Here is a 25720-nt window from a genome sequence, read left to right as displayed (position 1 = left end):
TGTACTTCTTCTTCTTCTTTTTTTTAAAGATTTTATTTATTTATTTGACAGAGAGAAATCATAAGTAGATGGAGAGGCAGGCAGAGAGAGAGAGAGAGAGGGAAGCAGGCTCCCTGCTGAGCAGAGAGCCCGATGCGGGACTCGATCCCAGGACCCTGAGATCATGACCCGAGCCAAAGGCAGCGGCTTAACCCACTGAGCCACCCAGGTGCCCCAAGACCGTGTACTTCTGAGGCAGCAGCATGTTCCTCTGATAGGGCTGTGCTCAGCGGGCACCACCAGTCCCACAGCCCAGGGTGAGCCGAGCGCCTTACTCCCCAGCGTGGGAGCTGGGCTGGGCTTGCCGTCTCTCCAGCGTCTATGCTGCTCGTTTTAATTTTTACCCTGAATGCTTTTTTTACTTTTGATGTTATTAATAAATTGGTACCAAATTATTATTTTTATATTGAAGAGACTTTTCTGCTAGATTTTTTTTTTTAAAGATTTTATTTATTTATTTGACAGAGAGCAAGAGAGCACAGCAGGCAGAGCAGCAGAGGAAGAGGGACAAGCATCCTCCCCACTGAGCAGGGAGTTTAATGCGGGACTTGATCCCAGGACCCTGGGATCATGATCTGAGCTGAAGGCAGTTGCTTTAACCAACTGAGCCACCCAGGCACCCCTATCATTAAGTTTTTTTGTTTTTTTAAAGATTTTATTTATTTATCTGACAGAGGTCACAAGTAGGCAGAGAGGCAGGCAGAGAGAGAGGGAGAAGCAGGCTCCCCACTGAGCAGAGAGCCCTATGTGGGGCTTGGTCCCAGGACCCCGAGAACATGACCCGAACCAAAGGCAGAGGCTTAACCCACTGAGCCACCCAGGTGCCCCTCATTACGTTTTTTATACCTTTTATATGTATCTTCCTTTTTGTGATCTTTGACCTGTTTCATTTCGCTTAATGTTAGAATAAAAAGAAACCCTCTTTCTTGTCAACATCGTAGTATAATTTTCCTCCTGCTCCATTTCACCCTCTTGAAAACCTTTGCCCAAGTGGAACGTGGGGATTCTTAGGTTAGTCTTCACCCCAGGACAGCTAGGATTAAAGCACTTCTGTTTAGGGTCTTGGTTGAACGTCTTGCCGTGTCCTTCCCATGGCGCCTGGGCCTCTGCCTCGAGCGCCCACTGCTTTGCCCCTGGAAACTGGCTGCCCACGGCTGCTCACGGCTTGAAATCTTCTCCCGTCCTCACTCCGCAGTCAAACTCCTGTGAAAGCTGTGTGTGGCTCCGGTCAGCCTCTCTGTCCGCCTCTCTGTCCGCCTTATGTCCCATTCTCATTACAGTGTCTGGTAGCTCGTGTCAGCGGATGCCTTCTACTTGGTGGGAGGTTCTGGGTCTTCAGGGGAGCTCATTCCAATGGTTCACTTCGTCTCCTCTTTTGCTATTCCGAATGCCACGGAGAGCAAAGTGTACCGCCAGGTCTCACAGGGAGCGCCCAGGGGTCCGTCCTCTGGCAGTGGTGGGGTCCCTCAGTGACCCCTCCTCCTCTGCAGCGGGGCGGCCCCCGCCGATACTGGCGACCTCGCATCGTACACATCGTGCGGCTGCCTGTGCTCAAGGCTAGGAAACAGTGAGAGGAGAGGCTGCAGCTCCTCTCGAGTGAGGCGACTTCTCTTGGAATAGTTTTCCCTGGGAACCACACTGGACTTTCGTGACTTATGATAGAGACTCTTAGCACATTCTTTTTAGTCCAGGGGTGGGTCTTTCAGGATCTTCCCACTGTCCTTTTTTGGTCATTTCTCTCTGAAAGTGCTTGACTGGTTATCCTTTGGCGACCTTGATGGACTCTAGACCGCTGGAGGACTGCCCTCTGCTGATCGCTGCTGGCGTGCTCTTTCTTCCCGAGTGGGTTTTGTCTCATTTTCTGTTACATTCAATCCTTTATTCTTTTCTTTCTGTTTTTGGGCTTTAATGTCTTGGTTCTTGGTTGTATTTGACTTTGACTACTTCTGGAGGTGGTCTGGCACTGTCCTTCCGCTGCTGCTTGTCTTTCCCATGCCTCTACCCTCCCTGTGGGGCTCTTCTGTTCTCCAGACGGCGCTTTTCCATCTGCGCCCCTCTCTCCACGTGGCAGTAGCGCACTCTTGTCTATTCCTCTGCCCACTGTCTTGTTCAGGATCCAGACATCCAGTTGCTTCCTGGGTGTGGCTGCTTGGCTGCCGGGGGCACGTCAGCCTCAGCCGTGCACAGGCCACATGGAAGCCCTTCCTTGCTTGCCACCTCTCTTGCTCCTGTGTCCCTGTTCTCGGGGTGCTGTCACCAGATGCAAGCAAGGATTCCCAAGGGAAAGACCTGCTGCCCTCATCCCCTTCTTCAGGCAGGTCTTGAATCCATCCCACGCTTTTCTCATTCTCCCTTCTATCCCCAGCCCAGTTAGGCCCTCACCCTCTGTGACCACCCCCACCCAGCCCTTCCTGCTCCACTGCACTTCGTGTCCCATCTTCGCTTCATTCCTTAGTTGTTTGGAGAGGCTCTGGGCCTCTGCTGCTTCTCCCATCCTTCTGCAGGAGGCAGCCCCGCTCTGGGCTCTTACAGAGGGCCCTGGGCAGCCATGGGCCCCAAGCTCCTGCTGCCTTCACCTCCCATAGTGACCTGTGGGGCGGTCTTAGACATCCAACCCTCCTCCCCAGCCTGGGATCTCTTCAGAGCTTCTCTGCACCCAGGCTGGCCTTGGGCTCAGCAAAATGGGTGCTCAAGAAATGGGTGTCAGGAATAAAGGGCACTGTTGGCTTTAATACTAGTGATCATGTTTATGGTGATTTAAATAAGTTTGAGGAAAATTGCTCTCATTTTTGGTGTACTTTTTTTTTTTTTCAGGGTTATTTTGGAGCCGTTGGAGCACTTCTTGAGCTGTTGAAGATCCCCTGATCATTACCTGGGGAGGGGTTCCTGGAACATTCCACAATGGGATCTTGTGAACTTTTGTTTTTTAAGAGACTTACTCAATTTTATGATTGTGTACTACCCGAATCAAAGCAAGAAAGGACAAATGTATTTTTCTAAGTCATCAAGATAAATCCTTAAAAATCCAGTCTAAACTAGTAACCAGTAAGGAAAGATACATACATAAAAATGTGGACCATGTCCATGGCAGTGAGGGTCTGCTGTGTTGAAGTTGCTCTTCAGTATAGCTTTGTTACACCTGCCATGTATTTTTGAAATTCAGTGTCACTGGAGCCACTTCAGGGGAGAGCTGTTCGGTGTTCAGCTGTGATTTTGTGTCTTGTTGCACTTTCTAGATGTAAGGCAGGCACTGTATGTTGTAATCTAATCACAGTGTTGTCAGTATGGCCTCGGAGATCATCATCTGTGCATTAACTCTGGTGTGCATTTAGCTTTTTGTGTGAACATAATTTCAACATGTTTTATTTCAAGGATCTGCAAATTTGATTGGGCAGAGTAATTCTGTATTTGTAACTCTGGCTGGCAATTAAGCGATTTCTGGAAGGGCAGTTATGGTTACTCTACACTGCAAGTCCTGGGAAGGTCTGTTTGGAAAGATGGGGCTTAGTCTACCCTGGGCAGAATTTCCTGGGGGGCAGGGGTGGGTGGGAGATAATTTTGTCTGAAGCGAGTTAAGCTAGTAGGAAAAACACCACCATCCGGAAGACTAAAAACCAGACAAAGTGGGCCTCTCGAATTGACATCTTTTCAGGGAATCGGGAGAATCTGGTGGTTTCGGACTGTAGAAAGTGAGGAATTGAAGTCCATTGATTAGCTCATAGGAAGCAGGGTGTGGTACTTCCGCTTTCCCCTCCCACTCGGGGTCTTTACCTGCCAGAAATTGCCAGGCAGGCTGGCTGGTGGGACTGCATGAGGGCTGCACGTTCAGGCTTAAAAGATAGCGTGATTAGAGTGAGGTTTTAAGATGGAGTCTTGGTAGATTGACTTAAGAACGATTTCTTTCTGCTGTGCAGAATCATTTAAAAAATGCTTCCCTTTGGAGATGGAGTAACATTTTATTCTGTGTATTTTTGTGCCTGCTTCATCGCTGTTGATAGCAATGAAGAGTCTGTGTAAATCAGCTTTCGAACCAGAAGGAAACCCCAGGGCTCTGCAGCCTTCCTGGCACCTGGGCAGGAGGCACCTGGAGGGAAGGGTCCATGGGTTGCCAAGGGAGGAGGGCTGGATCCCTTGGCACCTCTCATGTTGGCCACATGAGGGCAGCAGAGGCACGTGCCTGCCAAGGGCAGCTGCCCAGCGGCCATTTCCCAGGGGACGCCCCTTCATGCAGTTGGGCGCCTGTGGGTTGTAAGTGCTGCCAGCCTGGTGGGCTGGAGGGACGCTCATGACCCTTGGGTGGCAATCATCTCCGCTTTTGCTGCCCCTCATGTGGGGGCCTCAGCCCAGGCCACCTCTAATCTTCCTTAGGCCTAAGACCCGGGCTTGATGACCCCACATTCCCCATGGCCTCCAGAGACAGTGTCATTACCCGTTTGCTGATACACAGTCATGCTTCTGGAGCCCCATGTGCCCCAGGCCCTCTTCGTTTGCTTCCCTCCAGAGACGGTAGTGGAGGGAAGGAGGGAGCCGGCTTCCCACAGAGACTCTGGCCCCTGTGCTGGGGGTGCCCTGCTTTCCCCCTACGTGTACTGTGCTCACGAGGCTGTGACCAGTGCTTTACGTGGCTGGCCTCTTCGCAGCCTTTGTGAACCCTGCAGCTGAGCAGGAACAAACCTGCCTGAGGTCCCAGGCTCGAGCTGGCAGAGCCTCCTCTTCTGCGGAGCGCTGACCTTCTGCTTCCGTGGAGCCACACTTCCCTGCTCTTGAGAAGCTGTCTCCGTGACTTCCCTGTGCTTTGTGCTCAGCCCACGCTGTCACTAGCTGGGAGGGTGCCGGATCCGTCACCAGTGAGTGGTTTCTAAGTCTGGTGGACGTTTCAGGTCCACATCTTCAGTTCTAACACAGCAGGCCCCTCTGGCTTTTCCTTCGGCCTCCCAGGCCACGGCTGCCTGTGCCAGCTGCTGCTCCTTATAGGCCACAGGTGCAGGTCTGGACCTCCCTCAGCAGTCCGCAGCCATGGACGCTGATCTCTAAGGTGGCAGCCCCTCCTAGCCCTTGCCTCTGACCGGTAGCCCCAAGGCAGTGACCGCCTTCCCCTCTCACCACTGGGTGTTCCTAAGGCCATCGCTGTACATTCTCTTCCCTGAGCCTGATCCCAGTTTACTGCCACTTCACTACCTCTGGCTTGCGAGATTAACGTAAATCAGCTCCCATCTCCAGGTACCACTGCATTCTGTCAGCAGTGTCCCTCCCAGTCTGCCCATCATGAGGTAGCCTGAGGGTCCCCACACCCCCTGCAACTAGAGACCGTGTGGGGGGTACAGGCAGGGGTTGCCTAAACCAAGATTGGAAGTGAAGGCTCACAGGGCTGAGTGCTGGGATGCGGTGACTGGCAAGGGGGGAGGGAGTCTCTGTGAGGGTACCCAGGCTTCTTGGGGAGGCTTGGTTTTGGACTGTGATTTTGATACCAAAAAGGCAGCTGGATATTTTAATTGGAGATTTCAGACCTGAGAATGATGTGTATCTAGGTGGGAATTTAGTGACTATGAAGGCAGAATGAGAATAGCAATTACAAGATGGGCAGAGAAGGAAAAGGCTGCGAAGAAAGTGGTTCAGTAAGGCGTTGGTGGGGCCGGCTGCCCAGGCCGCTGGGGAAGAGGAGCTCTCTAGGCACCTGTATTCAGGGGAGGTTTAAGAAGTGGTCCAGATTTGTGGCAGGCTCATGGATGGCCTTTTTCCCCAAGCTGTGGGGCCAAAACTGACCTTCAGGGGTCCTAGTGAGGGGCGGTGAGGAGAAATGGCAGTTGCCACAGGGTGACTTTGGACCAGGAGAGGTTTTTTTCTTCTAACAGAATAGTTGGTATTTCCAAGCCTGTGATGTAGCTAGAGAGGTGGGTGTGGGCTAATTCCACCACCTCAACTCCCCTGAGTACTGTTATCTGCATTGGTGAGACCACTGGTATGTCCAGCCGCATCTGCAGTACCAAGGCCAGGGAGGGAGGCAGGTGGGGCCCTGGCCTCTTTCTCCCTCACCGTGACCTGGTGCTCCAGTCTTTACCCTTGACCCTAACCCCTGGCCCTGTACCCAGGAGGTATGGGGTGCAGGCTGAAAGCTCGCCTTGATCACAGTCCATGTTGCTGGTGACCAGCTCTTTTTGACCAGAGCCACTGACCTTGGCTTTCCAACTCCTGCTACACAGGCTGAAGTGGGGTATAGGTGACCTCAGGTCCCTCTGAGTTACAGGGTACAAATGCAACACAAAGTATTTTCAAAACATGTTTTTTATTTACATTTGTTTTAAGTCAATTACATGCAAGTTTTGTTTTTAAAACAGGAGTAATTAGCCAAAAATGCATTAAAATTTTAAAATAGCACTTAAATATACAAAAATATAGCTTACAAAAAACTGCGAATGTTTAAAAATATTCTGCTGCAGAATTCTTAGTGTACAAATACGTCTATGAAACCTGAGAATCAGCATTTCATAAACTTTTTTTTTTTTTTTTTGAGGGAGTTATACAAGATCTAGTGAATAAAATCCAGTGGGCTAAAGAAACTACAGGACCTAAACTATTCCCTTTGTGGCAATGGCATCAAGAAATGCAGAGACAACAGTATCAGGAGCACTCTCGGAAGACCAGGCCCTCGCCAGGAGGGACTTCTCTAATCCTGGCCCCACCTGCTCTCTCTAGCAGGGCCTGTGAGGGAAGGGGCATATGGAAGGATAGTGTGCACCTGGCCCTAGACTTAGGACCACCAGGCTGGTACTGGCACAGGGAGCAGAGAGGAGCTTCCTCAAACTACAGACAGGTCCCTTGGCTGGTGGGGACCACATTCGAGGTTCATGTCCCTGAAGCAGTGTGGGTGTTCTCCCTGACCCCAGAGCCACAGGAGTGAGCTCTGGGTTGGTAAGCCAAGGGTGCGATGCTTGGTCTAAAAAGTGGAATGAAACTCTTTGCATCTTACAACAAGTTGGGCTCTGAAGGTGAACAAACTGAATAAGCCCCGTTTTTCTCCTGCTATTCTCAAATGGAAGCACATTCCATGGCACGTGGGATCTTTTGTTCATCTTATCTATGAAAGAACCGTTTCTGGTTTTCAGCTGCAGATTTTACCAGAACTTAAACATTGCGAATTGAGACATGTTCATCTCTTTTACTTAAAATTCATAATAGCTTGTGCGGAAGACATTCTAGCCAGGACGAGATACTCACTAACAGGTGGCATTTCACATACAGTTCCTTTCAAGTTTCAGTTAGGGGCCCAAGTTGCACTTTTAATCCAAGGGAAGGCAGGATGCCAGGGAGGTTGGTGAGGACCAAGAGGCAGGAGTCCATGTCCCTCCCTGCAGAGCTGCCTGGAAGCAGCAGCTCTATCTTCTACAGGGGCAAAGATGGACTTAAGACATTTTTTTTCTTTAAAGGAAAAGATGACTGATGGAGTAATTTCTATTTTTGAATGGAGAAAATTCTGTGGGAAGCATTTTCTTTTTAATGTGTACATAAAGGTTGGGGTGGGAAAGGGAGCAGAGCACATGACCTTCAATATGGACCCTGAATGGTGTGTATCTATGGTTAATTTGGAGACTGCCCACCTACCTGCTTAGCAGCATCTGAGACCTCCCACCCACCCACCCACCCACCCACCCAAAAAAAGGAAGGCTGCCGGAGGCTTTAGTTGCTGCTGCTTCTCACATCCCCTGCCTCAAAAACACAGGAGCTCACCTAAGAAATCATGGCTGTTGTAGCCGGATATCACCCCATCAGATAGGGTTTGGTGGGGGTGGGGACAGCTTGTCCAGGCCCTGCAAAGACTGCTGGACCAGGACCAGAGATCTGCACTGCTGCTGTCAGCAAGAGAGTGGAACCTGCTTTTGAGTGTCCCGTCACAGACCAGGAAGACAGTCTAGAAATTGGTTGTGCTCATGTACTATCTGAGCATGTTTGGTAAGGGCCATGGGGGGATTGCTGTTTCTGCTTTGTATGGAAAACAAGAATTCCAGTATGCTGCAATCAATAAAAAATGCCTTATTCAAAAAGGAATGTGATTGCGAAGACATCCCCCAATTATGGGCTCACCTTTTACAGATACTCTGCCTTCTGGGTGGCTCTTCCCCCATGAATAGGAATGCTCCTTGGATATACTTGTCTGGTATCACATAAGTTAGAAAAAAAAAAAAAGAAACATTATATATACACACACAAGCACTCGTGTATACATACACGTGTGTATTTACCTGTATATGCATAAACCGTCACTGGAAGGATCTACATGGAACAAACTAAAAGGGGGAGTTCAAGGGGTGTTAAAGTTGGGCTTGTCAGGTCAGGGATGCAAGGAAGACTTTATGATTTGTGAACTATGTGAAGGGATTACCTACTCAAAAACTTAAGGAATAGCACTTAGGGAGCACTATGGGCAAAGTTACATGGAGGTGACTAGGGAAGATCTGGAGAGGCAAAGGAAGGGGCCCAGGCAAAACTAGACCCCAGGGGCAGCCCCCTGTCCCTCAGGAGGCTCCTGCTGAGGTTTTATTGCTACCTCAACTACAGAAGAGCCCTGCGTGGCATGCATTATGATGTCCCCTACTCAGAAGCTTCCACAACCCCAGCCCAACTTCCCACCAGGCTTTGGACGTGGCCGGTCCACACAAGAACCAGCAAAGACATTACTACAATTCTTAGGTGATGAATAAGGAAACCAGCTTTGAGAGGCTAACTTGCATAAAGACGCTTGGCTGGTGAATGGCCAGGGAGGATTTCAAGTCACTGCGCACTTTTTCTGTCCAGAGCTCTAGGGATGCCTCCCTGTGTTCATTTTGTAATTCTCAGCCTTTCAGAAAATTACTATAGTTGTTCAGAATAGCTTAGCAGAGCAGGAGCAGGCCATGGAGGTGACAGGCTTTGAAGTGGGTCTGTGGAAAAGGGCAAATCATTCCCCTGATGGGCCCAAGAGATTTGGCATTGGAGGAAAGGTTCTTCATTTGTCAAGACATGTCAAGAACAAGCTTTCTGGCAATGATGGGATGTTCCCTGTACTCCTCACCCCAAACTTCCCATGGGCTATCTGCTCCCATCTGGCCATTTCTGTCTTGTCCTGTTCCCTGCCTGGGTGGGTGCAGACTACAAGTACCTTACCTGCTAGGGACAGGCCCAACCAAACACACTGTGGCAAATAAAAGCGGCTGAGGACAGTATCTTAACACCTACTCATTCAGTTATCAAGTCAGGCTGGTTTTGTTCCGTTTCTAAAGCCAGCTAAATTCAACTATACCCCTAGCAATAAGTAGAGAATGATGCAGCCACCCATGGAGTTCTGTTAGGGCTGAGTTACGTTCTTTAAACCCACAACACACAAGTAACATCCGATCTTTGAGCTGCTTAAGACTCATTAAGAGAAAGTAAAAAACTACCATGTCACCAGCCAGTGGCCCAAGAGCAGACAGACCAAAGGCCCCATGTGTCTAGAGATTAACAAAAGGCCACCATCAACTCCCCAACAAGACAGATGTGGCAAGGCTGGCCTCTAAGGTATAAGCTTGTGCCAAGAATATTAGGGGATTCTTAACTTGTTAGTGTCCAAATGGACATTACCACAGAAGGCTGTATTTTAATCAGAATTAAAGATAGATGTAAAAGTGAAGTGCTGGCCACTGGCAGTTACAGCAGTGCAGCAGAGAGTCCTGGAGGACCCAGATGTGGGGAGCAAGTGCATTCAGGCTGTGTTGCTAACAGTTGCAGGAACTACTGTGCGTGGCACTGGCCATATGCTGCAGGGAGACGAAGAAGCCAAGAAAGGAGATGACCACGAGCGGCGCTCCATGTCCAGCCCCACCCTGGGGGAAGAGCTGCATTTACAAAGCGCTCCGCATTCATGGGTGTTGAGGTCACGCGGGTGGTACCTCATGGGGGTTTGTGCCCAGCGGAGAGTGCACAGTGTTCCTGAACTTTCCTCCACCGGCTGGAACTCCGCACCATGTCAACTTGTGCTTCCTGTGGTAACAGGAAATGAACTCATCTACTTCCCTACACATATAGGGGCTTTGGGGCGGTCTCCTTACACCGAAGAAAAAGGCTGCAACTGATGGGTTATAATCATGGTGAAGCTGTGAGCGGAGATCATTTGCAGTTTAGAACACAAGAATTCCTCCTTTGAGGAGAAAAATTCTTTCCTGTTCTAACCCCATTAATGACAAGGTGAGATTCATCCCAAGGCCATTCCATGGGAAATGGTGGGTGTTGGCCACTAATGAGGCTAGTCCAGAAGCAGGCTTATTTCTGAAATGGTCACTGGAAACCTTGCACTGTAAACTGGGTGCTTTGCAGCATTCAGCTCCATTATGCTATGGAAACAACGCAGAAGCGATGGAAGTAGGAACGCATGAAAAGTTCTTTTCAAGGACGCCCAACAGGCTAAGGCTTTCTTTCATATAAAAAGATCCCACACTTCCTTGCTCCGTTTAACCAGCAGCCAGTTGGCGTGCCATGAATAGGTCACACGGAGCAAACAGCCAATTCTGACCAACTGGATTTGTAATTTTCCAAGCTGGATTCTGCCCAGAACTTTCCTAGGCTAGTGGGAATTTTCCTCCTCCTCTGGCCCCAGCCACCTGAGCCAAGGACAGGTTCCCTCTTCCATTCTAAGACCGCAGAGAAAAAATCCCTAGAGACCTGCCACGAATAGAGTAGCAAAGCTTCCTCCATCCACTCTCTATACCATGCAGACCACATTTCCAACGAGAAACTGTCCTCCTCACACCTGTGGGATGGAGCAAAGCTGTTGACAAGGAGTCTACCCCATGACAGAAGGACGTAGAAAGAAGAAAAGAACTTGCTATCTGACCCAAAGCCATTTCAGATAGCTGATTTGTACAGTATTCGTAAATCTGAACAGATGGGGAATCATTTCTAGAAAAGTTGGACGAAAGGGCTAAAGAGCAGCATGCATTTCTCTCCTGTAAAGACACTTTCAGTTACTTATCGCAAAGTCTGAATAGTGAGGCACACACCAGCAGGGGAACAGTGTCCCATAGGCGCTTCCTGACACTATTTACAATTTCAAGTGGATCCCCAGCTTCGGAATTACATAAGGATCTTATTTGGGATGCTTCAAATTGTTAAAACATCAATGACCGGCATTTTCTCAAGTAGAAACGGTATCTAGAAAGGAGAACAGAGGGAAGGAGAGGGGAGAGGCAAGGGGGTCAGCATCCTCATCACAGCAGGGCTGGGACGACCGGCCATTCTCAGGAGGGAGCTCCCCTTAGGAGCCGTCTGAGGGGCTCACAGCAGCTCTTTACCAAGGCAGTGGGCTGAGACTAGCAGCTGTGCTGGAGCCATACTGTGCCTGTGGTGGTGTGGGCAGCACCCTGAGGCCCTCTGGGTCACACAGGGATGGCATTGGCTCAGAGGTCCACACCCAGCTGGGGCTCCTGATGGGCACCTTGGCCAGGCCTCACTGGAGAGTCGGGGAAATAAGAGGAAATGGCTTCTGACCAGGCCTTTTCAAGCGCATCTAATGTTTCCAGATGGTTTGATAAGCAAGTGTCGTGAACTTGAGGGAGAAGGGGGTGGTGAGGAGCACTGCTGCTCTGTGATAACCAAAGCCCTTGGGTTCCAAGATGACCTTATCAAAGGAACATAATGTGAAAAGCCTTGTTGGCACTGCCTCACCAATCACTGGCAACCAGTCGTGCTTCAGCTGAGGTAACCGCTGGTTTTACTTGGCTCAGGGGCTGCCGGGAGGGTCTGCTGCTGCAAAGGCATGCACGGTCTGCATAGAAGCTCATCTGTCCACAGGGTAGGGGGCGGGGGTGGCTTTAAAGACCTGCCCTCAGTTCCCTTCTCTAACAGTTCTGTTTATCTTCCCTTCTGCTTGATAAAGATTCACCTTGACATGGAGATAAGTATCTGGGAGACAGAGTAATGGCGTCAGCAAGAGACCCTCATGACATTTCTTGAAAATAACTGGAGGGCTCATCCTTCATCCACTCCTCTTCTCTTGGCATGGGGTAGTGTCAGCGTGCTTTGGTTGTCACAAGACCCAGAAGTCTGGGTTTCCAGCTTAGCTGGCCCGAGTTCTTCACGAGGCAAAGGAAGTGGTAGCTGGTGCCCCAGGTAGAGCAGCCAACACAGAGACCACCTGTGTTCCTCCTGGCTCCACATGGACGTTGGATCCCGCAGCAGTTTGATCCTTGGGGGAGCTATACAATGTTCTCTGCCCCGGGCAGGGGCCCCTGTGGGGGTCCACGGTCCTGCTTACTGTGCAGCTGGGCCAGCTGCAGAACTGGCATGTTGCACAGTGGACACACCTTCCGAACCTCCAGCCACTTAATAAGGCACCTGCAAGGTGAGACAACACAGGAGGGTGAGGTCAGTCCCATGCTTGTGGTGCCTCCTGCCCACCTCCATCATGGGTTGAACACCTCTGTCCCTTATAGCCAGGGGTCGGTGTGAACAGTCGGGTCCCAAATAGGTCCACCAGCAGGCACACCAGAGCCTCTAGTCTTCCAAAAGGTGATACTAAGAAACCACAGCATGCTATATTCTCAAATTATCCCGACTTGTTAATGAAGTACACTGAGGATGGTGGTGGGAAGTAGGAGAAATAAAAGTTTTTAATAGAAATAACAAAATTGTCAGAGAAGGGGGAATATTAATGTCTTCATGGGAGATGGCCTCCTCTACCATTTACATTCATACTTTATTATTTTGATTTAAAATAACCATGGTTTTGATTAAAGTAAGTTTTTAAGAATAGAAGTTCTCTTGGAAAGTTCCAGTTAAGTAGCTGCTTATAGCCCTGGTTCTAAGGAGGTGGCTTATCTGGCCCTCTGCTTAAAGTCCTGCCTGGTAGTCATGTTCCATCACCGTAATCTCTCCTAATGTCACGTGTACACACACACACACACACACACACACACACACTCTCTCACCCTGTTGGCTACATTCTGCTTTCTGCATTGCAGACCAGTCATAAAGCTGTCAAGCTTGTCTGGCACTGTCCCAAGCCCACAACTTGCTCAATACACCTCAAACACAGGTCCCTTTAAGTAATTCCACACCAATACTCACTTTCTGTGGAAGGCATGCTTACATGGACAAATGCCCAACTCATCTCGAGGCTTGAAGTCTTCTAGACACACTGCACAGAGCTGAAAGACAAATTCACAGGTGAGGCAACATGTCTGCTAAGTACACTCACAGCCCCGAAGTAAAGTACAGACCCCTGAGGCCAGCCATTTGAAGGGACTTACAAGGTCCCATGACTCCTTAAGTGAAATAAACGGGCTGGAATGCGCCAGGTCTTCTGAAGAAGAGTCTTCTGCTTTTCCTGTCACCTGTCTTCAAGATAGAGGGCAGACAGGAAGACACAGCAAAGGCAGCTTCCTTTACTTCAGTGCACTGGCAGAGTCTCACTTAGGTTTATTCTTAGTAGACAGACTGAATATAATACAATTTTCCTGTGGTGGATGTGGGGCTGACTCCCAGGGAATGCCTGCTCAGCAGCACAGCCCCTAAGGGGGACGGCTCATGCCCTGGGGGGGTCTCCTTTTGTTTTTCATAATGTAGAAATTATAAACCATGGCACAGCCTGCGATAACATGCTTTTTATAGTTCCTGGGGCCCTTCACTTTGGCACAGTTCTATCAGTGTCTTATAGAGAGTTATTCAAGAGTCACTAAAGTTAAACTTATGAAAATATACAGATGGAGCTGTAGAGAGGATCATCCTCTGACAGGTGGCCAGGCTCTACTGCATGGAAAAAGACCACCTCCTTCACAGCCAGATGCTGGGTTCTAACCACTACTATTTGGGCACATTCTAGCACCCAGGGACATCAAGTATCATTGTATATACCCACTTTACAGATGAGAAAACAGGCTCAGAGTGACCACCTTGTTGGGTAACCATGCCTGGCTGGGGATCCAGGTCCACTGCACAGATGTCTGGCTGTACTACTTGTCTCCTGCCCAAAGGTTGAACTCCTCCCTGCTTGCTTCCCTGTCCACCTCCAGGGATCCTGGTTCAACCACCACTATTTCTTGTCCATCCCATCGACATGACCCCCTGTTGCCTGTATCTTCATTCACCTGTAATATGTAACCCAGTCTTCTTAAGTTATGTGGCAGGACACATGGCTCTTCGTGCCCTGTGGTCAGTGCTCTTAATGTTGGTTTCCAACACCCTTCTTTGGGGGAGCTCTCGGGGGGGGGGTCGTGTACACAGCAGATAGGATCTTCACAAGAGGAGGAGGAAAATGAATAACTGTCTTAGGTTCAGCATTACTGTGAAGACAGCATGGGAGAAGCCAGGACAGATAGCCTTGGCTCAAATACCCACTAGATGTGGGACCTCAGCCATCATGATGCCTCTCAAGCTCTGTTTCTTCATCTGTAAACTGGGGACACTACTTGCCCCACTGTCATCAGTTCAGACAAGGGGCAGGGCTGAGGAGGAAGTAAGGCAGGCAGTCTATCAATACTAGTGGTTTTTATTTACATTTAAATTTCATTTACATTTTATTTTCATTTAAATTTCATGCCTGCGCACTTCTGGAGGAAGGCTGAGAATAAGCTATGAGGAAAAGTGAGAAACTAGCACTTCCAGCCTTTGGGGCCATCTTTTTGGGCTTTAGCTTCCCACCTGTAAAGGGGGATGATGTTCCCACCTCACAGACTATATGAACAGGCCCTTCTGGCTTTAAACACGAAGCTTCCCTCCCAGCACAGGAGGTAAAGATGGTTAGGACTACTGGCTCTGCTTCTGAAGATTCAATGCTGATCCTACCAAAAGGCAAGAAGTTGGTAAGCCACTCATTTTAATTTGCTTATTTTTCTAGGATCCAAGATTAGATTTGTAGCATTTTTAAAACAGAGTTATGACTGATGGTTATAATGTGCTATTATATTTTTAAACAAATTCTGAAACCATAGTCACCCAGAAAAAAAAAAAAGAAAGATAAATTCTGACATGTTAAGTGCCATAGGTGACTAGAAGCCAAGGGTAGTCACAAAGAGAAAAGCCTCAGATCTGACTTCTCAAAAGTTTCATGAAGTGCCAAACTAATTTTATAACTTTACAGATCATATTTTGCAAATCAGCTTTACTTCCCAGTATTTCAACAAGATTGCTTCTCCAGTGTAACTTCCCAAACCTTTTTAAAAATGGAGATGTAATTCACATTAATATTCACCACTTTAAAGTATACAATTCAGCAGTTTTTAATATATTCACAGAATTGTGCAACCATCATCACTACCCAATTCCAGGACATTTCATTCCCTGCCCCCAAAGCACACATCCATAAGCAGTCACTCCCTTATTCCCCCTTCTTCCCAGTCCCTGGCAACCACTAATCAGCTTTCTGTCTGGATGGATTTGTCTATTCTGGTCATTTCCAGAATGAAATGGAATCATGAAATGGTATCTTACAATATGTGGTATTTTTTGTCTGCCTTCTTTTACTTAGCACAATGCCTTCAAAGTTCATCCACGTTTATTCACTTTTATGGCTAAATAGTATTATGGATATACCATATTTGTTTACCCATTCATATGTTGACAGCAGCTTGGATTATTTCTACCTTTTGGCTATTGAGAATAATGTTGCTCTGAACAAATAACTGAAGGACGCCTCGGTGGCCAGGTCTGTCAAGTGTTTGCCTTTAGCTCAGATCATGATCCCAGTGCCCTGGGATGGAGTCTCACATTGGGCTCCCTCCTATGGGGAGTCTGTTTCTCCCTCTGCCTGCTGCTCCTTCTGCTTGTGCTTGCGGACACACACACACTCTCTCTGACAAAAAAATAAATTTTTAAAAAAGGGGGTGCCTGGGTGGCTCAGTGGGTTAAACCTCTGCCTTCAGCTCAGGTCATGATCTCAGAGTCCTGGGATCGAGCCCCGCACTGCGCTCTCTGCTCAATGGGGAGCCTGCTTCCCGCTCTCTATCTGCCGGCCTTTCTGCCTACTTGTGATCTCTCTCTCTCTCTTAAATAAATAAATAAAATTTTTTTAAAAACAAAATCTTAAAAAAACCCCACAACAACAACAAACCAGACAAGTAATTGAGTTTTTAAAATTTTTTATTTTTAAAGATTTTATTTATTTATTTTTTTGTCAGAGAGAGAGAGAGAGAGAGAGAGAACACAAGTAGGCAGAGTGGCAGACAGAGGCAGAGAGAGAAGCAGGCTCCCTGCAAATCGAGGAGCCTGATGTAGGACTGGATCCCAGGACCTTGGGATCATGACCTAAACTGAAGGCAGCGGCTTAACCAACTGGGCCACCCAGGTGTTCCGTAATTGACTTTTCAATTCTCTGGGTATTTATCTAGGAGTAATTGTTATGGTAATTCTAACTTTTTTTTTTTTTTAAAGATTTTATTTATTTGAGAGAGAGAGATAGCAAAAGAGCATGAACAGGGTGGAGAGGGAGAAGCAGGCTCTCTACTCAACAGGGAGCCTGACATGGGGCTCAATCCCAGGACCCTGGGATCACTACCAAAGCTGAAGGCAGTTGCTTAACCAACTGAACCACCCAGGCGTCCCTGTATTTAACTTTCTGAGAAATTACTAAACTGTTTTCCAGAGTGGCTACATAATTTCATATTCCCACCAGCTGTGTATGAAGGGTCCAATTTCTCCTTATCATCAGGTTATTATTATTGTCTTTTTGATTATAGCTATCCTAGGTGGTATGAAGTGGTATCTCATTGTGGTTTTGATATGCATTTTTTGACTAATGATTTTGTGCTTATTGGTATGTTACATATCTTCTTTGGAGAAATGTCTTTGCCCCATTTTTTTTAGTAGCGTTATTTTTCTTTTTATTATTGACATGTACAATTTATTTATAAATTTTCTAGATAAAAATCCCTTATCAGATAGCCAACTGATTTTGACAAAGAAGCAAAAACATTTCAATGACAGGACAACTTTTTCAACAAATGGTACTGGAGTAATTGGACATGCATAGGCATCAAAAGCATTATATCATCCCTAAAGCATAAACAACCAAAGGAAAAAAAAATCAATAAACTGGACTTCATCAAACTAAAAAGATTCTGTTCTGCAGAAGACTTGCTAGGATGAAAGGACTGATATAAAATATTTACAGTTTTTTTTTTAATTTTGTAGGCTTTTTATTATTGAGTTATAACAGTTTTTTATATATTGTGGATACTAGACTCTTAACAGATATAAGATCTGCAAATCTTTTCTCCCTGTGGGTTGTCTTTTTACTTTCTTGATAATGTTATTTGAAGTATGAGGTTTTTAAATTTTGATGAAGTTCAATTTATGTTTTTTTTTTTTTTTCCCTTTGGTTGCTTGTGCTTTAGGTGTCATATTTAAGAAACTATTTGGGTTATTGAACCCAAAGTCACAAAATGTGATTCTATGCTTATTTCTAAGAGTTTTATAATTTCAGTTGTTACATTTAGGTCTTTGGTCCATTTTTTTTTTTTAAAGATTTTATTTATTTATTTGACAGAGAGATCACGAGTAGGCAGAGAGGCAGGCAGAGAGAGAGAGAGGAGGAAGCAGGCTCCTGCTGAGCAGAGCCTGATGCGGGACTCGATCCCAGAACCCCGAGATCATGACCTTAGCCGAAGGCAGCGGCTTAACCCACCGAGCCACCCAGGCACCCATGGTCCATTTTTTAGATAATTTTTGTATATGGTGTGAAGCAGGTTTCCAACTTCATTCTTTTGCATATAATTTGGTCATCTAGTTACCACAGCACTATTTATTGAATCAACTATTCTTTTCCTATTGGATTGCCTTGACACACTTATTGAAAATCAATTGACAGGGGCACCTGGGTGGTTCAGTGGGTTAAAGCCTCTGCCTTCAGCTCAGGTCATGATCCCAGGGTCCTGGGATCGAGCCCAGAATCGGGCTCTCTGCTCAGCAGGCAGTCTGCTTCTCCCCCACCCCTTCTCTCTGCCTACTTGTGATCTCTGTAAAAAAAAAAAAAAAAAAAAATCAATTGACCATAAATGTGTAAGTTTGTTTTTGAACTTGAACTCTCAATTCTGTTCTGTTGATCTGCATGTTTTTCCAACTGCTAGTATCACACTGTCTTAAATATTGAAGCTTTAAGTTCCAAAACTGGGAGGTGTGAATCCTCCAACTCTGTTCTTTTTCAAGATTGTTTTTTGGATATTCTAGGTTCCTTGCATTTCCACATGAATTTTCAAGTCTGCTTGTCAATTTCTTCCCGCCCCCCAAAAAAGACAGCTATGATTTTGATAGGGATAGTGTTGATTCTGTAAATATTATGGGGAATATTGCCATCCTATCAATAGTAGGTCTTCAAAACCATGAACACAGTAGGTCTTTCCACTTACATAGATTTTCCTTAATATCCTTCAAGGATTTTTTTTTTTTTTGAGGATTTCATTTATTTATTTGTCAGAGAGAGAGATAGAGCATGCACACACGTGTGCAAGCAGGAGGAGCAGCGGGCAGAGGGAGAAGCAGGCTTCCTGCTGTGTAAGAGGCCTGATGTGGGACTCTGTCCCAGGACTCTGGGATCATGACCCAAGCCGAAGGCAGACATTTAGCTGACTGAGCCACCCAGGCGTCCCAGATATCCTTCAAGGATATTTTGTAGTTTTTAGTGTAGAAGTCTGAGCTTCTTTATTAAATTTATTCCCAGTTACCTTAATCTTTTTGATGCTGTTATAAATGGAATAGTTTTCTTAATTTCACTTTTGAATTATTCATTGCCAATGCATAGAAATACAGCTGGTTTTTGTATATTGATCTTGTATCCTGGACATCTGTTGCACTCATGATTTTTGGTGGATTCTTTAGAATTTTCAGTTTTTATAAATCCATGTCATCTGCAAATACAGTTTTACTTCTTCCTTTCTAATCTGGATACCTTTTATTACTTTTTCTTGCCTAACTGCTCTGGCTAGACCCTGCAGTACAATATTGAATTAAAGGGGTAAGAGCAGGCATCCTTGTCTTATTCTGACCTTAGGGGAAAAGCGGTCAGCCTTTCACCATTAGGATGTTAGCTCTGTGTTTTTCATAGATGCCCTTTATCAAGTTGAGGAAGTTCCCTTCTATTCCTAGTTTGTTGAGTGTTTTTATCATGAAAGAATGTTAAATTTTATCAAATGCTTTTTCTGCATCTATTGAAGTGATCATGTGGGGTTTTCCCTCCCTTTATCTGTTAATATTGACTGATTTTCCTTTGTCGAACCAACCTTGTATTCCTGGGATAAATTCCACTTGGTTACAATACATAATCCTTTTTATATGCTGGTAGATTTGGTTTGCTAGTATTTTGTTGAGGATTTTTTCACCTCATATACATATGGGATATTGGTTTGGAGTTCTTTTTTTTTTGTGATGCCTTCATCTGGTCTTGACATTAGGACCTGACAGAATGAGAGAGGAAAGGTTCCTTATCACTTTTCATTTTCTGAAGTCAAAGAATGCATCCTATGATAATGTCAGCCCTGCCAGAAGCTGGGGAATAGAGAGTCATGTGGGGAAGACAATGTCACACCCAAAAAATTATACAGCTCAGGTGATTCAGCCAAAATGGTTTTCTTTTAAATAGATTCTATGGTGGGCACTCATTATCATTATACATTCCTTGAATGGTTATGAGGATTTCACATCTTCTGCAAAGGTAGCATTTCTAGTTCAGAAGTATCATTTAAAGTTGGAATCTTTGAAAGCTACAAAAGAACCTAAAGATGGTTGTGCTATTCAGGAAAGATCCAACTTTCCTGTTCCAAACTGAAATATAGTAGGCAGTCCCTTCCATGGCCCTCATTTGTTCACGTCCTTGGTCCATTACTATACATGCTTCATTGACTTATGACCTTCTCTCCCATAGGATCACTGTTCCTTGGTCAAACTGGTGGACTATATTCTACCCACTCAATCTTTAGGGTCCTGTATCCTGTCAGTTCCTTATACATGCTTTCGACTTTTGTAGGTTTTTTTTTCTGTTTTTACAATCCAAACAAACTTGGGACAAACCTCAATTGGGCTCCAAATATTTGTATACTAATTTAAAAGCAAAGTTTGTACACTAATTTAAAAGTGATTTATAAGAAGACTTATCAATAGTTCTAGAAAGATTGAAAAGGTTTCAATCTCCTCTTACATAACAAAAGGTTGTGACAAAATCTGCACTGCCAGAGCCACTTCCTCACTGGAGCAGAGGGAAGGGGATGAACCCATGGGGAGGGAGGAGAAGAAGGAAAAGATGTTCTTTCTATAGGGGGCAACTCCAATGGGTCCAACCTTTTTGTAGTCTCTTCTTGTGGAAAGCAGGGCAGAGCAGAGCCACAGCATGTCTGTTATACCACTCTTCACCCACTCCCTACCTGACTTGGGAAAACTGACCTAAAGATAGCTCTTCCTAGTCCTTGTGCAGCTAGGATCCCAGCTGCTGCTGAGATGCAGAGGGGAACAGGGTCTCCTACCCTTCTGTAGATACAGGAAATATGTGATGGAACAGGGGATGGGCTAATTCAAATCCGGAAGCTACGTGGATGGCTCTACCACTGTACTGTGGATGTGAACTCAGGGTTCTACAAGGCTATGTGTATTCTGGTTCATACAGCCACAACGGGTGGAGGAGGCCAACTCTGATGTGGTGGCAGGACAGAAAAATTACAATGCAGAAACAAAATCTGGATGATTGGCTGAAAATTTACCAACCTTGGTGAAAGACAAACCTACATATTTATGAAAGCTGACTAAACCCCAAACAGGATAAATCCAAAGAAATCCATGCTCACATATATCATAATTAATTGCTGAAAACTAGACAAAGAAAAAAATCTTGAAAGCAGCTGGAGAAAAAGGACATATTACTGATAGAGGATTAAGGATTTGAATAACTATGAATTTCTCACTGGAAATCATGAAGGCCAGAAGGAAGCGGCACATTTTAAAAGTGCTGAAAGATGGTGCCTGGCTGGCTCAGTTAAGCGCCTGCCTATGGCTCAGCTCATGATCCTGGGGTCCTGGGATCAAGCCCTGCACTGCACTCCCTGATCAGTGGGGAGTCTGCTTCCCCCTCTCTCTCCACTCCCTGCTTGTGCTGTCTTGTTCTCTAATGAGTAAATAAAATCTTAAAAAAAAAAAAAAAGTGCTGAAAGAAAATATGTGTCAACCCAGAGTTCTATACCAAATAAAAATATCCTTTAGGAATGAAGGTGAAATACAGACATTCTCAGATGAAGGCCAACTAGTAGAATTCACAGCCAGCAGATCTGCTCTAAAAGAAATGCTAAAGGAAGATCATCAGATAGAAGGAAAATGGAATTAAGAAGGAAACTGGAATATTAGGAATGAAGAACAACAGAAATAATAAATATTTATCACTATTCTTCCTCTCCTGAATTCTTTAAAATACATTTGACAGTTTTAAGTAAAAAAATACAACACTGTCTGATGGGATTTTCAATGCATATAGATGTAATATGATAGCTATTGCATAAAGGGAAAAAGGTAAAGGGATCTATATGATGGAAGGTTTCTACATTCCAACTGAAGTGCTAAAACGTTGATTCTAATTATTTATTTTATACTCCACTAAAATATTAAGTCAAAATCATAATAGATACTAAAAATGGATTACTAGGGGTGTCTGGGTCACTCAGTTGGTTAAGCAATTGCCTTTGGCTCAGGTCGTGGTTCTGTGGTCCTGGGACTGAGCCCTGCATTGGGCTTCCTACTTGGTGAGGAGACTGCTTCTCTCTCTCCCTTTGCCCCTACCCCCGCTCATGCTCTCTCTTGTGCTCTCTTGAATAAGTGAAAAAAATGTTTAAAAAAAGAAAAGTGAATTACTAAAATGGACTGCTAAAAATGTTCAATACCCCTAAGAGGGCAGGAATAAGGAAAAGGAATGACAAAGAGAGGGAAAAGCAGAAGACAAAGAATACAATATTAGACCTAATTCCAAACATCAATAATTGCCTCTAATGTAAATGGTCTAAACATACCAATTAAAACAAAGATTGGCAGAGTGGGTTAAAGGAAAAAAAAGAAAAAAAGACCATAACCCAAACTTATGCTATCTATAAGAAAACTCACTTCAAATATAATTATATAGGTAGACTGAAAATAAAAAGATGGAAAAAGACATGCTATGCAAACAATCAAAAGAAAGCTAGAGGTGCTACATATTTTTTTTTTAAAAAAGGAGTTAATTCTTTTTATTTATTAGAGAGAGAGAGAAAGAGCGAGCTTGTGAGCACAAATGGGGGAGAGGATCTTCAAGCAGACTCTCCACTGAGTGCGGAGCCTGATGCAGGGCTTGATCTCACCACCCATGAGATCATGACCTGAGCTAAAACTAAGAGTTGGATACTTAACTGACTGAGCTGCCCAGACACCCCAGCTAGAGGTGCTATATTAATACTAGGCATAGATTTCAAAGCAAAGAAAACTACCAGAGATGAAGAGGGTATTATAATTTCAATATAAGTATCAATTCACCAAGAAGACACAATCCTAAAAATCCTAAATGTGTATTTGGCTAACAACAGAGCCTTATATAAATAAATAAATAGGTAGAAAGACATAATATGTTTATAGATTAGAAGACTCATGGTAAAGATGCCAATTTTCCCCTGGTTTATAGACTTAATACAGTACTAATCAAAAATCCCAGCAGGATTTCTTCTTTTTTGTAGATATAGACTAGCTGATGCCTCAATTTATGTGGAAGAGTGAGGAATTAGACTAGCTAAAACAGTTTTGGAAAAGAATAAAGTTGGAGGATCATACTGCCTGATTTTAAGATTTATCAAGCTATAGTAAAGGTACATTAAAACTGTGGTGTTGGAGAAGGGATGAGTGTATAAATCAAAGGAACAGAATGGAGAATCCAGAAATAGTCACAAAATATGACCATTTGATTTTTGACAAAGGAAATTTAATGGAGAAAGCTACCACTCACCAAACTAGAGCTGGGAACACTGTGGTGAACAAATCAAAGACTAAGTGCAAACAGGGGCAGATCATAAACTAATGCCAAGCCTCTCATCAGGCTTCTCTTGAAGAACCCCAGATCTAGCAACAACTAGCCTTTATTTCCACATGGCAACAATCAGCTAGAGCTGAGTGCTGGCAACTCCTTTAACAGGACTTACATGTCCCAGTGTGTCATATCACCCTTCTGTTTTTGATACCAAGACTTTATTAGATGCCATATATTAACCCACTTGCATGACAGTTTGTTGTTTCTCTCAGATCCCCTTCTGTATATCTGTGTCTCTATGAAAAGATGGAGAAATAAACAAAAATAGGAAAGACTATGGGTACTGAGAGGACATTTTCTTCACAGAAGGACAATATATTCTCGTGTTTTGATTATGTACATGTATCTCCTTAGCTTCAGTTAGTGTAAGTGTTGTTTGACTCCTATACTGGTAGGAAAAATTAAGCAAAAATGATATAGTCATAGCTATAGAGCCAACTGTCTAAGAAGCTGGGGTGGTGGTGGTACCTGGGCATCCCAGTCTACAAGGTCCCAGGAAGTCTCCCTTAGGGGAGCAAAAGCCAAGGAGAAGCTGTCTGTGCTACACCAGTACCTCCAAGAACTTCTCAGCATATATTCCAGATAACACACAGCACCCACTGCATACTTCAGTGTGACTTTCTCATTTATAGTCCCCTCTAGCAGACTGTTAACTGCTTAAGAGCAGAAATTAGTATTTTATGTTTATTTGCATTTCTCTAGTTTAGTATAGCATTGACATGTTTTATGTATCCAGTAACTCTAAAATTATTATTATTTCAGAGAGGGAGAGAAGAGGGAGAGAGAGAATCCCAAAGATGCTCCACACCCAATGCAGAGCCTGACTTGGGGCTCGATCGCACAACCCTAATACCATGCATGACCTGAGCCAAAACTAAGAGCTGGACACCTAACCAACTGAGCCACCCAGGTGCCCCAACTCTAAAATTATTTAAAAAGTAACATATTAACCTATTTTCCTTCCTTAAGAACTATTACATATAAAACTAACATCTTTTTTGACCAACTTCCCCTAATCTTTTTTCTCTTCTCTTCCTCCATGTAACTATGTGTCATCCTCAAATCCAATAAAACACCTTGTAGTATGCATATATATCCATGAACAATATGGTATTTAGTTCAGTTTATATGTCAAATAAACATTTATATCACTTTGTGACTTGCTTTGTTTTGGATCCCACTAGAGATCTGTCCCAGTTGACACATTTACGGGTAGAGTTCAGTCCTTAATTTTGCCTCCTTTATAGTACCCTCATTGTACTCTAACAGGTTTCCTTCCTTCCCTCCCTCTCTTTTGGATAATCTTCCAGTATATCATGTTTTACTTACTTACTCACCACTGACGGACATTTAGCTTGTCTTTGATATTTCACTATTGTAATTATTCACTAGTAACAGTATCCATATTGAAATTCCACATGCTAACACAGGACCAACTCTTACCACTGTATAATTAGGATACAGGAATGCACACATACACAACACAAAAGTCTGACAAAATAGTTTCATCACCAAGAAATGTAACTTGAAAGGACCAAATGAATTGCAAAAAATGCCTGATTGCTTCTAGAAACAAGCTGTAGAGCAAGGTTAGGTTATCCTAGCTACCAGTTTCAACACACAGCACCCTCTGCATACTTCTCCCCAAATAATGGGGAGAAGGGATGAGTAGCTGGTCAGTCTTGGAGAAACTGGAATGGGTGGGTGCAAATGGGATACTAATTCCAATGCATAGTGATGCGATGCAATGTCCTCATTCAAGATAAAGACTCATTCTAATCTAGTGGGTCACACCAATGAGGAAGATTTCTGCTCCTGAGGAACCTGGTTGTTTAATACTGGTAAAATGTGTCAGAATATAACCTTTACATTTATGGTCCTCAAAGAGACCTCAAATAGAAAAGAGATCATCTTCTATTCATGTTAATTCTGGAAAATTTAAAAATCAAACAGTAAAAATAAATAAATAATTAAATAAACAAATTAATTAATTAAAAAATCAAACAGTAATTGATGCTTTGGGTTTAATCCAAGGTTAGGTCTAAAATGCTGTAATACAGCAACTCTTTGATAAAAAAATATGCAAAAAGAGCAAAGGAGCAGAAGACATTTGCAAAGTGTTTGACAATAATATAGATCATTCTTTTTTTTTTTCCCAGAGATCTTATTTACTTATTTGATAAAGGGAGAGAGCGCACAAGAAGGGGGAGTAGTAGGCAGAGGGAGAGGGAGAAGCAGGCTTGATCTCAGGACCCTGAGATCATGACCTGAGCCAAAGGCAGACACTTAACTGACTGAGCCACCCAGGCACCCCTAAATCATTATTTTATTATTATTCAAATAATTTTCAAATCAACTCTCTTTGAAGAGACTAGTAATGATTGTCCCACAATTAGATTACATAAGACAGATATAATGTTCAGCTTTCCAAGTCCTTGTTTTACAAACCAATTCAAAAACTTGGAAAGGGGCGCCTGGGTGGCTCAGTGGGTTAAGCCACTGTCTTCGGCTCAGGTCATGATCTCAGGGTCCTGGGATTGAGTCCCGCATCGGGCTCTCTGCTCAGCAGGGAGCCTGCTTCCTCCTCTCTCTCTCTCTGTCTGCCTCTATGCCTACTTATGATCTCTCTCTGTCAAATAAATAAATAAAATCTTTGAAAGA

The 25720-nt window shown here is 44.7% G+C and overlaps 2 protein-coding genes across 2 annotated transcripts in view; one reads left to right on the top strand and one right to left on the bottom strand.

The window, feature by feature from the left end:
* The window catches only part of PANK2 (pantothenate kinase 2), a 43517-nt gene extending 35439 nt beyond the window's left edge, over nucleotides 1–8078 (top strand). The window contains 1 exon segment of the mRNA XM_045086057.1: nucleotides 2854–8078. Coding sequence (XP_044941992.1) covers nucleotides 2854–2904 — 51 coding nt within the window. The 3' untranslated portion in view covers nucleotides 2905–8078.
* The window catches only part of RNF24 (ring finger protein 24), a 104397-nt gene continuing 85013 nt past the window's right edge, over nucleotides 6337–25720 (bottom strand). Inside the window, exons 5-6 of the mRNA XM_004772840.3 lie at nucleotides 13114–13193; nucleotides 6337–12381 (exon numbers count right to left, since the gene is read on the bottom strand). Coding sequence (XP_004772897.1) covers nucleotides 12243–12381; nucleotides 13114–13193 — 219 coding nt within the window. The 3' untranslated portion in view covers nucleotides 6337–12242. The remainder of the gene's footprint in view (nucleotides 12382–13113; nucleotides 13194–25720) is intronic.

This window comes from Mustela putorius, unplaced genomic scaffold (genome assembly GCF_011764305.1).
Source record: "Mustela putorius furo isolate JIRA1106 unplaced genomic scaffold, ASM1176430v1.1 tig00000874_pilon_pilon_pilon, whole genome shotgun sequence".
Taxonomy (NCBI): Eukaryota; Metazoa; Chordata; class Mammalia; order Carnivora; family Mustelidae; genus Mustela; species Mustela putorius.
This window is presented reverse-complemented; position numbering and strand designations above follow the sequence as displayed.